This window comes from Ailuropoda melanoleuca, chromosome 1, assembly GCF_002007445.2.
Source record: "Ailuropoda melanoleuca isolate Jingjing chromosome 1, ASM200744v2, whole genome shotgun sequence".
In the NCBI taxonomy this organism is placed as follows: domain Eukaryota; kingdom Metazoa; phylum Chordata; class Mammalia; order Carnivora; family Ursidae; genus Ailuropoda; species Ailuropoda melanoleuca.
This window is the reverse complement of record NC_048218.1, coordinates 143,381,276-143,395,692: the sequence shown is the minus strand read 5'-3', so window position 1 is coordinate 143,395,692 and position 14,417 is coordinate 143,381,276. Positions and strand designations below refer to the sequence as shown.

The window sequence follows — 14,417 nt, the reverse complement described above, 5'->3', positions numbered from 1 at the left end:
AACTCTTGATTTCTGCTCAGGTCATGACCTCAGGGTCCTGGGATGGAGCATCACACTCAGCAGGGAGTCTGCTTAAGGATTTTCTCTCTCCTTCTCCCTCTGCCTCTCGCCCTGCTCTTGTGCATGCTCTGTCTCTCTCTCTCTCAAATAAATAAATAAATCTTAAGGAAAAAAAATAAAGAATAGAGCCATCCAAGGCAACCCTTTTTAAGGTTAATGGTTAGTAGGATCTATATGTTCTAAAGCCATATAGTTTTTTTTAAAGTAAGCCTCTTATCCAGGGGTGATATTGCATTTACTTTCACAAGATTTCTTTGCAGCATTTCTGGAGATATTTTAAAGGAAAGATTTGGAGGAAAGATTCCATACAGATGACATGTATGTCTTTTAAAGAGCAAATGGAGAAAACCCTATAAAAATTAAATTTGGTTTTGAGTTGGTAAAGTTAATATCTTTATTTTGTTGCTGCTGCTGTTCTTTTTAATATTTCCATATGCACGGAGAGATCTCCAGAATAACTATTAAGTAGTTAGATCCTATTGAACACTGTTAAATCCTGCTGATGATTCTGCAACTTTTTCCAACATCAATATTAATTTCTTCCTGAATCATCAGGTCCATATTGCAACCGCACCTGGGATGGATGGCTATGCTGGGATGATACACCGGCTGGAGTATTGTCCCAGCAGTACTGCCCAGATTATTTTCCAGACTTTGATCCATCAGGTAAAATACTTCTTTTTATTTCATATTTTGCTATGAAGCTTTTAGAACTTTAATGGTTCTGAAGAAAATCAGATATAAAAGATACCTGTCTAATCATACTCTCTATATGTTTCAGCACTTTCTGAAGCATTTCCTTACTTGAAATATCACCGAGTTGTACAAATATTTCAAGCCCTCCTTATTTTTTAGGTCACATTACTGGTGCATTGTGCACATTGGTCTTCAATTCTAAATGAAAGTTAATTTTTTATATATTTTAAATAATTAATATTAAATTTTATTAAAATTTTAAATGAATTTTTTTAACCGTGTGAAGTTTTATTTAAATGTTGTTTTTCAGTTTTCAACTGTCACACATTTGGTAACTTATGCAAATATTTGGTCTAGACTTTGGGTATACTGGACTGATAGAGCATGCACAATGGAAATTTTAGATAACATTGAAAGTTATATAAAACTGTCATGTGGAAAGGGAACTAAATCAGAAGGTACTAACTCTAGACACTTGTTAGATTTCTGTTCCAACAGTAGATTATTCATATATGTTCAGTAAATAAGACTAATGTTATAATGAATGGATCATACTAGCATCCAGTTCCACGCCCTGCACAACACGAGCAGTCAACAAATGTGTGTTAAGTAAATAAGAGACACCAAATTGATTTTAGTTATAAACATAACATAAGAATACTTCTGAGTATCATTTTTTACTTTTCAAAACATTTTCATATATATTATCTAAATTTATATACTCACACAATATTTGACACAAAATTGCAAGTGGACCAAGTCTCCTGAGCTCTTACCTAACCCTCTCTTTATCAACAGTCTTGGAAAAGCATTTGAGAGACAGTATTTCTAAATCCCCACACACACTTGTGCAGATCGAAGTACTTTTAGAGCTTCCTAGGGAAGACATGTTTTTCCTTCAGGCCTCAGTCTAGCTACACTGGTATAACTGGAAGTTGGATTAGGATGCGTACGTAGGCAGGGTGAAGGTCTAGGAGTACCAGCTACCAAGTGGAGTAAGTAAGAAGCTAGGGGGCTGATGGGATGTATCTCAGAAACATCAGCTATCCAAATAAATTTGAGGTCTGGGATCCAAGAGGCTCAGTGGTTAGTGGTCAGGAGCAAAGCGAGGAATGTGTAAAGAGATATTTGAGTTGGTGTAAAAGCCTTAGTCCAGAGACTAGACACATGGGGGTCAGTGGAATGGATTTGGATAGGTGTTAGTAGTGAGTGATTCTCAACTTGGCTAAGAACCTTGGAAGCTTAACAAAATCCTGATGCCTGGTACCACCCCAGACATTCTGAATTAATTAGTTTGGAGTATAATCTGGGCATGAGGATCTTTTAAAGTTCTGCTTGTGACGAAATGTGCAGCCAAGATGAAAATGTGTTAAGTAATAATGAAAGTCTAAATAAGAAAGTGGCGGATACCAGAAAAGCTCAAGCAATATACCAAGTAGCTATGCCAGTAGGAGGTGGAACACGGCATCAGATGAGACTGATCCAGACAATGGAGGAATGTGGGTACCAGAGGGGTAAAAAGCAGTAGCCACCTAGCCTCAGGGACCACAGGTGTTGGGGCCAGAAAAACTCTGTTCCAAGAAACTAGATAGAAAATCTGTCCCATTGAAATACTGACTGATATTAAGATACTGAAAAGGAAGCACTTAGTTATAAAAGAGACCCAGATGCTGAAAGTAAGCTACAGGCACACCACTTAAGCCCTGGTTAGCAGGCAGGGTTTGTTGCTGAGAGTGGAGTGAGCCTGAGGCTGCTGAGTGTTTAAGTGGCTCCAGATGTTGAACTGGCTGGCTGTGGGCCAGGGCCCCGGGTAAGCAAGTCATTCCATCTCAAGCTCTAGACCTCCTCTAACAAGATGTGATACAACAGAACAGTAATCCCTCCACATCCCCACAGTGCTCATTTTCCTCCTTCCTTCAGTATCCTTTTGGAAGTGGTTCCATGGATGAGAGAACATTCAGTCAGTGGAAGGGAATGCCAAGGTTCTGACAAGAAGGATCTTCATTGAATTATCTGGTCTGGACTAGAAATAGCATCTTGAAGAGAGGAATCAGTGTTTGTTTCATGCTTAAAAGACTATGAAAAACCAACCTTGACTTTCGGATTTTTCCAAGAGTTGTTTGGTCAGAGTTTCTACCACCTTTCGGGGTCAGCCAGCCCATCTCTTTATGTTTGCTCACTGGCTATGAATGACAAGAGGTTACTGCACATAGACTGAAAGTGAGAAAACAATCGTCAAATGGTAAAATCTAGACAAGAAAGTTTCCAGAATCCAGATTAGAGCAGAGAAATTAGTCTACCCAGTGTCAGTGTTTAAGAGATGCTTCGGTGCTCCCAACAAGGATGAGATCCAAAGTTCCACCCCAGTAAGACAGAGATAATGAAAATGAGATTACGGGGGAGGGGGGGGCTACTTTAAAAACCAGTTCAGGCCAGCCACTTCTGAAAATTTTCATTGTGCAACAAGAAGGGCTGAGGGCCCTGCCCTGCTCAGCCCTACTTTCCTGTAAACTCTAACTGAATGCTGTTTGATGATCAGCTTTCTGGCTTTAATGACTCTTCCCAATAAATGATGCTTCATTCATCTTGACTTGACAACTACATTAGAGATAACTTGATTGGCATAAAGAGCTTTTCTGCAATAGAGGCTACAAGGCCATTCCGAAGTAGCAACGGGCTCTTGCCAAAGAGGCTATAATTACTAACTAAAAGGCAAGTTTTTGGTCAGCAAAACAGGGATTTCCAGGCATAGATCCATCTTATCATCCTGATTTTTAGAAAGAACCCTCTCAAGTGGGGGACAAACACGCTTCAAAAGAAAAACACATCTTGAAAATACCTGTATTCAACAAACTTAAATTGTTTAGGATTTTACCATTGACCCAACACTATATTTTAATGATAAACAAAACAGTTTAATGAAATGACAGAGATTTCATTTTAGAGGAAGTGTTTGGTAAAAGACAGGTCATGATAGAGGGAATAACAGCATTGAAATTCAAAAAAGGCTGGTAGCCTGAAGGAATATGCTAAAAAGTAAAAAGCACACTTAACAAGGATGTATTTAAGGCGATGCCCTTAATGTTGAGCTTTAATGCCACAGAGTCAAGAAGGTCAACATACGGTTTAGGACCATGATTCTCAACCCTGATACCTTTTGGAATTGCTGATTTTTAAAATGCTGATTCCTGGTTATCTCTTCAGATAAGCAAATTTGAATTTCTGGGGATTGGGCCTGAGAATCTGTAAAACAATTCACATAAAAAACAATTCATGTAAAAAAACTTGTCTGAAATACCACTGAGGTCTGATAATTTTTAAAATAATTTTCTATCAGTAGTTCTGCTTAGTCAATCAATATGCTAACAGCTAGTATGAAAATTCTTTTATCTTTGGCAATTTGTAAGTGTAATTCAGAATTTTTCATTGTATGACTGAAACAGGTACTACCAAACTAAACACGAGATTCAAACTTTAAATTGTAGATTTGTTTATATGTATTCCATACTGTACTCCAACAATTATTTCAAGCAGCTGAAAAAACACGTTTTTCAAGGAAAAGATGTTTTCAAGCAACCTATTAGAATCATCATTGCTTAATGTCAGTGATATTTCAGACAAGTTTTTTTACATGAATTGTTTTCTTAGCCTTTAAAACAATAACAGTATCCTCCAAATATTAGTATGTGATTCAGGCTTCCATATCTCTGGTAAAAAAAAAAAAAAACCCAAAAGGCGTACATAAAAGGGTTATCCATTGGTGTGACAGCTCTTTACCTCTTCCAATGAAGAAAAATGCTTCAAAAATGTTTTTGCCAAGAAATTATAAAAAATCAAAAAATTTTGAGGGTTGAATCTGTTTGCATATTATACCAATTTGGGGTTACTATATGATCTCTGAGGCCATAAACACATTGCAGAGGTACTTTGGAGAACTAGAGAAAGTCTGAACAACTCAGATTAAATTTGGCAAGTGCATTCATTTTATTGTTCACTTGTTCATTATTTGTATTTTATTTAATTCAATATAATTTTTTTCTTCCAATTGTGTAGCCAATCAGATTAGAATTTGAATACTATCTTGCAGTCAACCAAATTATTATTCTTTGGGTCACTGAATGAAGTGTAGGTAACTTTGCCACTGGACTGTGAGGCTTAATACAGAGCTTAGTAGCCCCACAATAGCTTTGGAATCAAGCAGACTAGACTAGACCTGGATTTGAGCCCTGGCCTTCCTACTTGCTAGCTGTGGAAGGGGAATTCACTTAACTTCTCTGAGCCTCAGCCCCTTATATATACAATGAAAAGACCAATACCCATCTTAAAGGGTCATTATTAACACTGAAGAAGACAATTCTGCAAAGTGCTTAGCACAACACCTGGCCCATAGCAAGGCAGAGATCTTTAATATCCCAATCCAGCCAAATCAGCAAATTTCACTATCACCGAAGAGTTGATTCAAGAAGTAAATAGTAAAGGCTCAGTCTCTAAATCCCTAATATACCTTCTGTGGGACCGACAGAAAAGATTCAAAGGAAATCTTTTTGAGAAGCATGGAAATGATTTCTAGATACAGACTTTAGCTTAGGAATTCTTTGTTCTAGTGGACTTAACTATATGAAATTGCCAGTATTTGACCATCTGACCCACAAAACCTGCAGTTTCATACATTCAACCTAATAAATACAAATTGCATATAAAAAAGAAAAGTATGGTCTTGCCATTCTCACATAGTTCCTATCTAAAATCAGAAATGTCAGGTTGGTTTAAAAATACGAGGTACAGTATAGTTAGCACTTCTTAGTGCAACGGACCTGAGATTAAATCCCAGCTGACCCACTATCTAGTGACTTCAAACTCTGTCCCCTCTCTCACTCTCTGTTTCCTGTTTGTAAAGTGGAGCTAGCAACGTCCCTTTACATGGCTTTGCTGAAGATAAAACGAGACAACACGTACTAAAACATTTTGTAAAATGCATGATTCATGGTAGTCTCCGTTGGCCTATATTCACATTCATGTTCTATAAAGTGATTAACGCTGTGGAATGGTTTTAAGCTTTATTTTTCCTTCTTGGTATTTTGAGATGGCAATGTGATAACTGTTTCATTAACAGAAAAGGTTACAAAATACTGTGACGAGAATGGGGATTGGTATAAACATCCTGAGAACAATCGAACCTGGTCCAACTATACTATGTGTAATGCTTTCACTCCTGAGAAACTGAAGGTAGGTTCTATTTCAAATTTTGCTATTGGGTGAGAATGCCATTATTTTCACTTATAAATGTATGCATAACTTTAAAATACCTGCTAACAAGAGGCCAGCCTATTCTATAGAAGGAAATCAGATCATGGCCTGAGAGTTTTAAGGACTCTCTGAAGTAGCCTTAGAGGAAATGACATTTTACTTTCTGGTTGGCACTTAGTGTCAAGAGTTCCATGAGAATCAGGCCATTTATAACGAGGGAAATAGTGTCCATGGAAGAGATGATGGGATTCCCCATGATGCCAGATCTTAGGCAGCATTTCCAGGGACGCTCTAAGATCTCTCTTCTACTGGAAGAGTTCCAAAATTGCAGATTTTTTTCCCCAAGTCACAAAGTGACAGTTGCCCCCCATTCCCCGCCCCAAGACACCCATTATAGTTTTACTATCAGGCCTTGAAGGAACCCTTAGAATGAGGCTTCTCATCTACGTGTTGATACAGGTGTGGCAGTTTAGTCTGTTCCGATTTGTTAGTATTTGTGTCTTACCGCCTATTAAATATTCATATCATTTCTGCTTAGAAACATTTAAGCCAGACACCTACTCTCCAAATGCATGAGAAATCTGAAAAAAAAAAAATCACTAAGCCCACAGTCAGCCTCCTCTCCCCATGTTGCTGGGAGAAACAGTCGATCAGTATTAAACCACACAGGCTATCCCTGAGCAGCCCTGGTGCTACAAGGGAAGCCTATTGTTTCCTTCAAAGACAGGCTTGTGTGCTAAGTAATTACTAAGTTGGAAGCTGAAAGCACATCAGTGCTTCTGTATGCTATAGAGCAGATTTAGGAGTATAGAAAATTTTCCTTTTATTTAAAACAAAACAAGGAAGAACAAAAAGCAAACAAGATGAATAGGTAGCTTAGAGACCAGTTGACTAAAGACCAGAGGAATATCTTGTCACAGGCATAGGCTGGGGGCACTAAAGCCCGTTACCTCTTCACAAATTACTTAGTCACCCCCTGAGAATCAGATGCATGTCAACATCCTAATGGAGAGCTATTTACTTAATAAGATCTGATTGAAATTACATGTCACCAAGTAAGGAATTCCTGAATCAGTGCTGATTATGATTTTACAGAAAAAAACTGTAAACCTGTTAAATGAATTGTTACAAAGAGTGCAAATCCAAATAAATAATTCTTAGGCTGCCATATTTGACCTCTCTCTCTGGCCATGTCTGAGATAGAAATAAAGTATTTTAAGAGTAAACGTTCCCCTCCAAGCACCTAACATAATGATTAAAATTTGTTGCAGAAATCTTCTAGCCAGATACAGGCAAAAAAAATTTTTTTGAAGAAACCAACTTAGAATTCATTAAAAAAAGAAAAGAAGAAGAAGCACTTCTCAGTCTTAAGAACGACACCAAGAATGACAACTAAATTATGAGCTGTTGGTTTAATCTTACACATTTAGACAACTTTATTTCAGAAGAATAAATATTTTTTAAAGTATTCTGGAGGCAACTGAAAGAAAATGAATTAGGTTATATAAAGTTTTCTTAGAAATAAAATATACAGAGATAAAAATAAAGTAGCGACAGAGGTTAGGGGCATGGCTATATATCCAAATTAAAAACAGTATTTTAAATGGCAAGGGGATTCTATATGGTGAACTATTTAAAAGGAAAACTCTTAGAAAGTACCACTCCTGGTTTTGTCTAGTGGTGAAGTTAGAAAATAGCCAGAAAAGGAATTGGTGGGAGAAAAGACAGGAGGTGAGTATTTGTTTTCTTGCAAAGATTCCTAAATACTTTCTAAGGAAGGGAGTATAAGCTATTTTGAAGTCTTTATCAGCTCTAGCTATAAACCAGCTATTCCAATGTTGTCATCATTTCTGTAAGGATAAAAGGGTTGCTGTTAGGAGAGTAGTTATCAGTGAAAGTGCAAATAATATGTAGATGCCCCATCCGGTGGTGCCAACAGCCACAATTCAGGAGAACTTGATTAGTTCATTTTGAAATTCTAACGCCTAGAAAGGCAGTATTTGTTTCTGTCCAGCATTAATGCACATCACCGAACAAAAGACTCTGCGTGCTTCGAGAGCCGTTTAGCAGAATCAGTGCTTCCATATCAGGCTCTTTACAAGGAAATTGACAAGAATCAAGTGTTGAAGCGTAATGATTTGTACATAAATGCCACATTTCTCCCAGGAATTAAAAAACTGCATAGAAATGATCCAACTTATTCTGACCTGTCTTGCATTTGTATCATATGTTCTACTGATTACTAAGCGGTGTCACTTTTTGCTTTATGCTTTATGTGATTTGAGTTTATATTATTAGGTGAATAGAAATGAAAAAATGTTCCGTCTTCCTGACTTAACATCTGGAACTCTATAACACCAATTTTCTTGTGGTTAGTGTTTACATAGATCATCTTTTCCCGTCCTTTTATGTTCAGTATTTCTGTATCCCAGTAGTTAATGATGTTTCTTATAAGCGGCATATATTGTTTTAAAAATCATTTAGTTTTGACCAAATTATTTTAGAGATGAGGACTACTGAGATCCAGAGGGGTGAAGTGACTGATTTATGAGAGTCACACAAAGACTTAATGTTTAGTATCCCAAGTAAAGAACAGCGTTGATGAATCCATTCTTATGCTCTTCCCACCACATCACGAATATTCTAGTATAACTGATAATCTTATAATATTTAACCTGTTAACCCCAAATATTATGATTCAATATAATCTAATTCTCTGAAACATTTGTTGTAATTTTAGTAGATTTTTTAAAGGACGAGAACAGTTGTTGATATACACTGATATTAAAAACAGAAACTATTTCCCTCCTCTATTATCATTTATTTGCCTGTTTATTTTTATAACTGTTCTGTTGTTGTTGTTGTTCTTGTTGTTGTTGTTGTTCCAGAATGCATACGTCCTGTACTACTTGGCTATTGTGGGCCATTCTTTGTCAATTTTCACCTTGGTGATTTCGCTGGGGATTTTCGTGTTTTTCAAGTAAGTACCCTCATAGCATCTGCTTTTTATTTTCTTCTTCAAGGTACTGAAATAAATGGTAAACTGCAAGAGTTCGGGGAAGGGTGGTCTGCAAACCACAAGATAAATGCAACACTGGGAGTCATGAAGTAGCAAGGAAAATGAAATTAATTAAAACATGCTTTTTAACCCTATCTCTGAGGCAAATAAGATGGATTCATATAATTTTCAAAGGCAATATGGCTCCTTCCCAAAATGAAACATTCCTGTGAGCCCATAGGTACACTGTGTTAACATGTGAAAAGCTCCACTTACCATGGCTAAGGTTGCAGGAAGTACTGAGGAGAGGCTCCTCTTCCTTCTTTCACCCTCATCCTAAAATATGGAGGCCATGGCCAGAAGCTCAAATGCACCTTGCCGAATTATGAGCTTACCACAGGTGGATTTGGCCAGAAGAGAAGCATGGCTAGTGAGCCCAGAATAGTGTTTGGCCATAGAAGGAAGGTTAGGCTCCCTTCTGGTCCCGACTCACTCAGCTGGGACCAAGGAGAATCTCTGGAAGAAGAGTTAAGTGTCAGTGTTTTGCCCTTGCAAACGGAGCATTGTCAACCACAGTTACCTTCTAACACTCTGAGGAGTAAAATCCCAATGAGGTTTCTATTCCGAGGCCATGTCTATGCACTTGATTACATTATCTACAGCAAAATGATTAAGTTGAAATAAATGTTGATTTTGTAATAATGGAGAATTTGAAACATTGAATCTGTTTTTTCAGGAATGACTTCATCATGCATGTGAGACAGTAATGTATGTTAAATTCAGTCCTGGAAATGTCCTAAATTTAGTGTGATTTCTTTAAATCAAAGGCAGGAGGCACTACATTACCCTTTCCTGAGAATTCTGACTAATTTCTGTACTAGTGGGCTGTCTCCTTCAACTAATGTATTCTTTAGTTGTGGTATTATACAAATGGTCAAGAAAAGCTCCTTCATAGGCTTAGACTACAAATAATCCTCCACACTTCAAAGATATGATCATGTAAATATACAGTGATTCATACATAGTATAACAGAATCTTAATTTGATTTTTGTTAAAACATTATCATGATACTACTAAAAATTAAGCCAAGGGGAGAATCACCTGTAAGCACACCTTGAACACAACTACTATTATTTATTTTCCCCTTGATCCTTTTTAATCTTTGTCTTCATCTTATACCATTATCACAGTAGGTCTATATCTTACATAGTCAAGATTCTTACTCTGACCAAGCGATGTAACTGAATAGCAATTTTTTGTTAACCAAATAATAATAATTAGATAATAGTAAATAAATAAATAATAATTTAAATAAACAGAGAATAAGCTCCTTCCATATATGGTTTAACTAGAGAAAGATATAAACAAAGCAACGAGACATAAGGGATTAATTACTAGAATTAGAATACAAGAGTATTTTCAATTAGAATGATCAGAATATGGGGGAGTAAACACATAGCATGATTAATCTTGGAATTTCTGTTCATTTTTCAACTGCACTTGACCACGGTGAATAAATACATCATCATGGCTCCCATACAACTTTGATTAAAAAGTCTGTCACGAAGAGTCTAACCTTTAAAATTTTTAATATAACCATAAAAAAAATTGAAAGGAAAAAAATGGAAACAAACAACCCCCAAATTTGTAATGGTGCAACTAATAAACGTATTCACGAGTTTAAAGATAAAAAAATGTCGACAGGACATTTCTTCGTTCTTTATTTCTGCAGCCACTTAAATAAGTGATGAGATGTGAGAGCCAAATCAGCAAAGAAAATAAGAATATTCCTTCAACACTCATTTCTGTATTAAAGCCACTGAAGATGTGTGTTTAAAAGTGCAGCACATAAGTAAAGTAAAATATTTCTCAACTCCAGTTAGACCCAGAACAAAATTAATCTGGTTGAACCCTTGAGAGAATTTGGGGGCAGCACCTAATTTTGTCCTACTGTCTCTCATTTCCAAAGGCCTACCAAACAGCAACTTAACTCTTAGGAGGAAAATCAAGTCATATTGATCTATAATCTGAATATGGTAACGGGAAGACAGAGACTGCAATAGCTCTTTCTGCAGAGTGCACACAACCAGAGACAGATAGGATATGAAAAACACACATGCTGAGATATCAAATATTCAGATTTAAAAGCAGTCACATCTGAGTGTTATACTTGTTCTTAATTTTATCTTAAACCTGCCCAAACTAAAAATATCCAGGGCAGGGGGCCTGGGTGGCACAGCGGTTAGGCGTCTGCCTTCAGCTCAGGGCGTGATCCCGGCGTTATGGGATCGAGCCCCACATCAGGCTCCTCCACTATGAGCCTGCTTCTTCCTCTCCCACTCCCCCTGCTTGTGTTCCCTCTCTCACTGGTTGTCTCTATCTCTGTCAAATAAATAAAATCTTAAAAAAAAAAAATATCCAGGGCATCCGTTTTCTTCAAATTAAAGTATGAAAAAAAATTAAAGTATGTTTCTGAATCTTCAGATTTTTTTCCTGTACATTTGCATTTCATAAATATTAAAAGCGAAAAATAAAAGGTAATTCTGATCTATCACTGGATTTTATCTTTTAATTAGCAACATTTTCCCAGAATTGTTTTCAAACGCTCAACATCACCCTTAAGGTCTTTACTGCATATTACAATGGAAGCTTTTATGATTTATGCACTTAAATGGCATCATCTGTGTGAAACCTGAGCAAAAATACAATCATCACTCCCTTGCTTAATTCTACATTCCCAGGCTTGAGTTATTTTGCAAAATCTAATCAATTTCATAAAACTTTCATGAAACCAAAATGAGAAGTTACACCCAGCTCCACTTTTGAGACCTAATGCCCCATTCATAATCATCCCATTGAAATCTTACTCTCAACACATAAAATGTGCCTTATAGGGTCTATAAAAAGGAATAACCCTGCAGGTGTCCCCCTCAAACCAGCAGGCTAAGAAAGCCTCCAGAGGAATTTAAAGTTACTAAATATACAGGAGGCCTTGGAACTGCCAATACTCTGCTGCTAAAAATCTGGGAAATTACTCATATAGACACTCATTTTCTTCACAGGAAAAATAGTTAGGAGCAACAATACAGAGAGGGATTAAATAGAAACATCAAATTTATTCAGCAAGACTCCTCACTACTATATGCCAATAGTAAATGTCAACAAGAGAGTTAAGATGAAGATACCCTTAGGGAAGACTGTCTTGAGAAAGTCACATAAGTGGCCATTTATTTGTGTTTGTTCCCTGACCATTTTAAGCAAGTTTGCAATAAAATTCACTTATCACATCAGTTCCACTTAGGATTTATCAATTGACATTTCTGTGGAATCATCCTAAACTACTAAAACATCTCACTGTTTTCTCTCAAGAAAACACCACAGTCAAACATTCATTAACACCCATTTTGACTGCTTGATACTCATGCCTTACTGATTATTAAATTTTGAACATTAATTACTCTTGCCTGAAAATGAATAGAGATATATGTTGGAAGGCAGGGGGTGTTTTTATTGCATTGCATTATTACATTGGCCACATCAGCACAAAAGCAGGGTTTCCGTAGGGACCTTCAGAAGCAATACTGATTCCTCTCTACTCACTCAGTATGCACTGTTTTTCTTTGTCACATCTACATAGTGGATGGATAGATAACACTTTGTCTTGAACTTGTATAGTAGCCACTATTATATATCTCTGGTCACCTTCCTGGTGCTCCAGAAAAGCCACTAAGTCCATGGCACCAAAGATAGCCTCCTGTCTCCCTACCCTCCCTCGACATGACAGGACACAAAAGATAACTGTCTCTCATGTCTTGGAAAACTGTTCACTCATAGAACAGTAGTAATAGGAAAAGAAGTGAGAATTATTATTGAAAAAGGAGTTCCTTAAGGATAAAGATTTTGTGCCAAATCCCAGGGTATGAAGTCTCTTGTCGGAGAGGAAAGCTATGTAAGATACTGGGTTTCGAATTTTCCTAGGAGTTTTAATGCAATCCATTCCACATTCCCTCCATTCCCCTCACTTGCCTTGTCCACTGTGAACAAGATACGGTAGCTAGGTAGAGGAAACCTTAGAGTTAAACGCTGAAAACTACAACTGCTTGTACCCATCACAGCAGTCATTCCAATGCATATTTTCGCATGCACAGTAAACTCAAAACAACTTTTACTTGTTTTATTTCTTGCTTCTTTCCTTCTTTACTTTGAATGTGACTATCATTACAGTCTTATTAAAGAGAACACTGCTCTTCCTTATCCTGTGATATCAAACTGGTTTATGCAATCTGCAAAACTCAAGGCAAATATAAATGCCTTCTCTTACAACTACAAGCTCCCCCAGATCACCCACATACATACAGAGGGTCCCAATTACTTGAAACATTTTTTAGTGTGGAAGATTTACACCAAGTAAACTAAAACCACGAAAATAACATTTAGTTTTAGCCTTAAAATATGGCATCTTGAGATTCATACCGAAGTAAATCATTATCTCTTCCTCACATACGAGTGACACCTTGGTTGGGCCAAGACAGAAGTAGATTAGGTTGTCTTATCCTCCTGCTACTAGAGAATCTATAGGACTTGGGGTTCTCAAAAGTAAGCAATGTTCTGTCTATCTAAATACCTATTTCTTTTCATCAAGAGGAATGAGGTGTATAGCTAACCCCAGGTTTGTGCTCTTTTCTGCTTACGACATTTCAGATCTGATAGATCTGTTCATTCAAGCAACAAGACATTTTTGCATTGAGAATAACTGAACACCTAATAACTTATATTAAGTTCAGTTAACCTCTTTAGCACCCTACACCTCTCCTTCAGAACAGTTATCCTAGTAAGTGTAAATAAACAATTATGTAGCATATAAGGTCCCTGTAGACAGAAGCTGTTTTGTTCACCCATATATCCATAGTATCTACCAGAAGGTCTGAAACATATGGTAATGTGTGCTGGATTATTAAATGGGTACACAGTAATATGCGTTGGATTACTGAACGAATTTTAATAAACTTAAAGTACTTCTAACTTGCTTCAAAAAGCTAAGTGTAAATGTCATCAAGTAAGTGTAATAAAATTTTTTAAACTCAATAAGCAGGAATTATATTGAAACTTCAAGACACAGAAACTCATATTCTATACTAGTCATATTCTTCCATCCGGCTTTAAACCAGGTCATTTTCTCATTATGTATGTAATACTGCACTGGATATCGGTTTTCACTACTGTTGAACAACAGCATAATGTCCAATGTTAGTTAGTTACTACCTATAGCAAGAACTTGGCAAATGTTCAGTATGATACAAAGTATAAGATATGAGACAATCTAGCATTTAATGTAATTCTCTGATATACTGGAGAGCTGTTTACTGGTCACAGCTTGAAAAAGTAAACTGCTCTTATGTAAAGGTTTTTTAATTT

At 36.7% G+C, this 14,417-nt stretch overlaps 1 protein-coding gene across 1 annotated transcript in view; it reads left to right on the top strand.

Annotated features, from left to right (window-relative positions):
* Positions 1 to 14,417, top strand: part of CALCR (calcitonin receptor) — a 55,146-nt gene that overhangs the window by 1,938 nt on the left and 38,791 nt on the right. Inside the window, exons 2-4 of the mRNA XM_034642535.1 lie at positions 616 to 726; positions 5,870 to 5,982; positions 8,892 to 8,983. Coding sequence (XP_034498426.1) covers positions 616 to 726; positions 5,870 to 5,982; positions 8,892 to 8,983 — 316 coding nt within the window. The remainder of the gene's footprint in view (positions 1 to 615; positions 727 to 5,869; positions 5,983 to 8,891; positions 8,984 to 14,417) is intronic.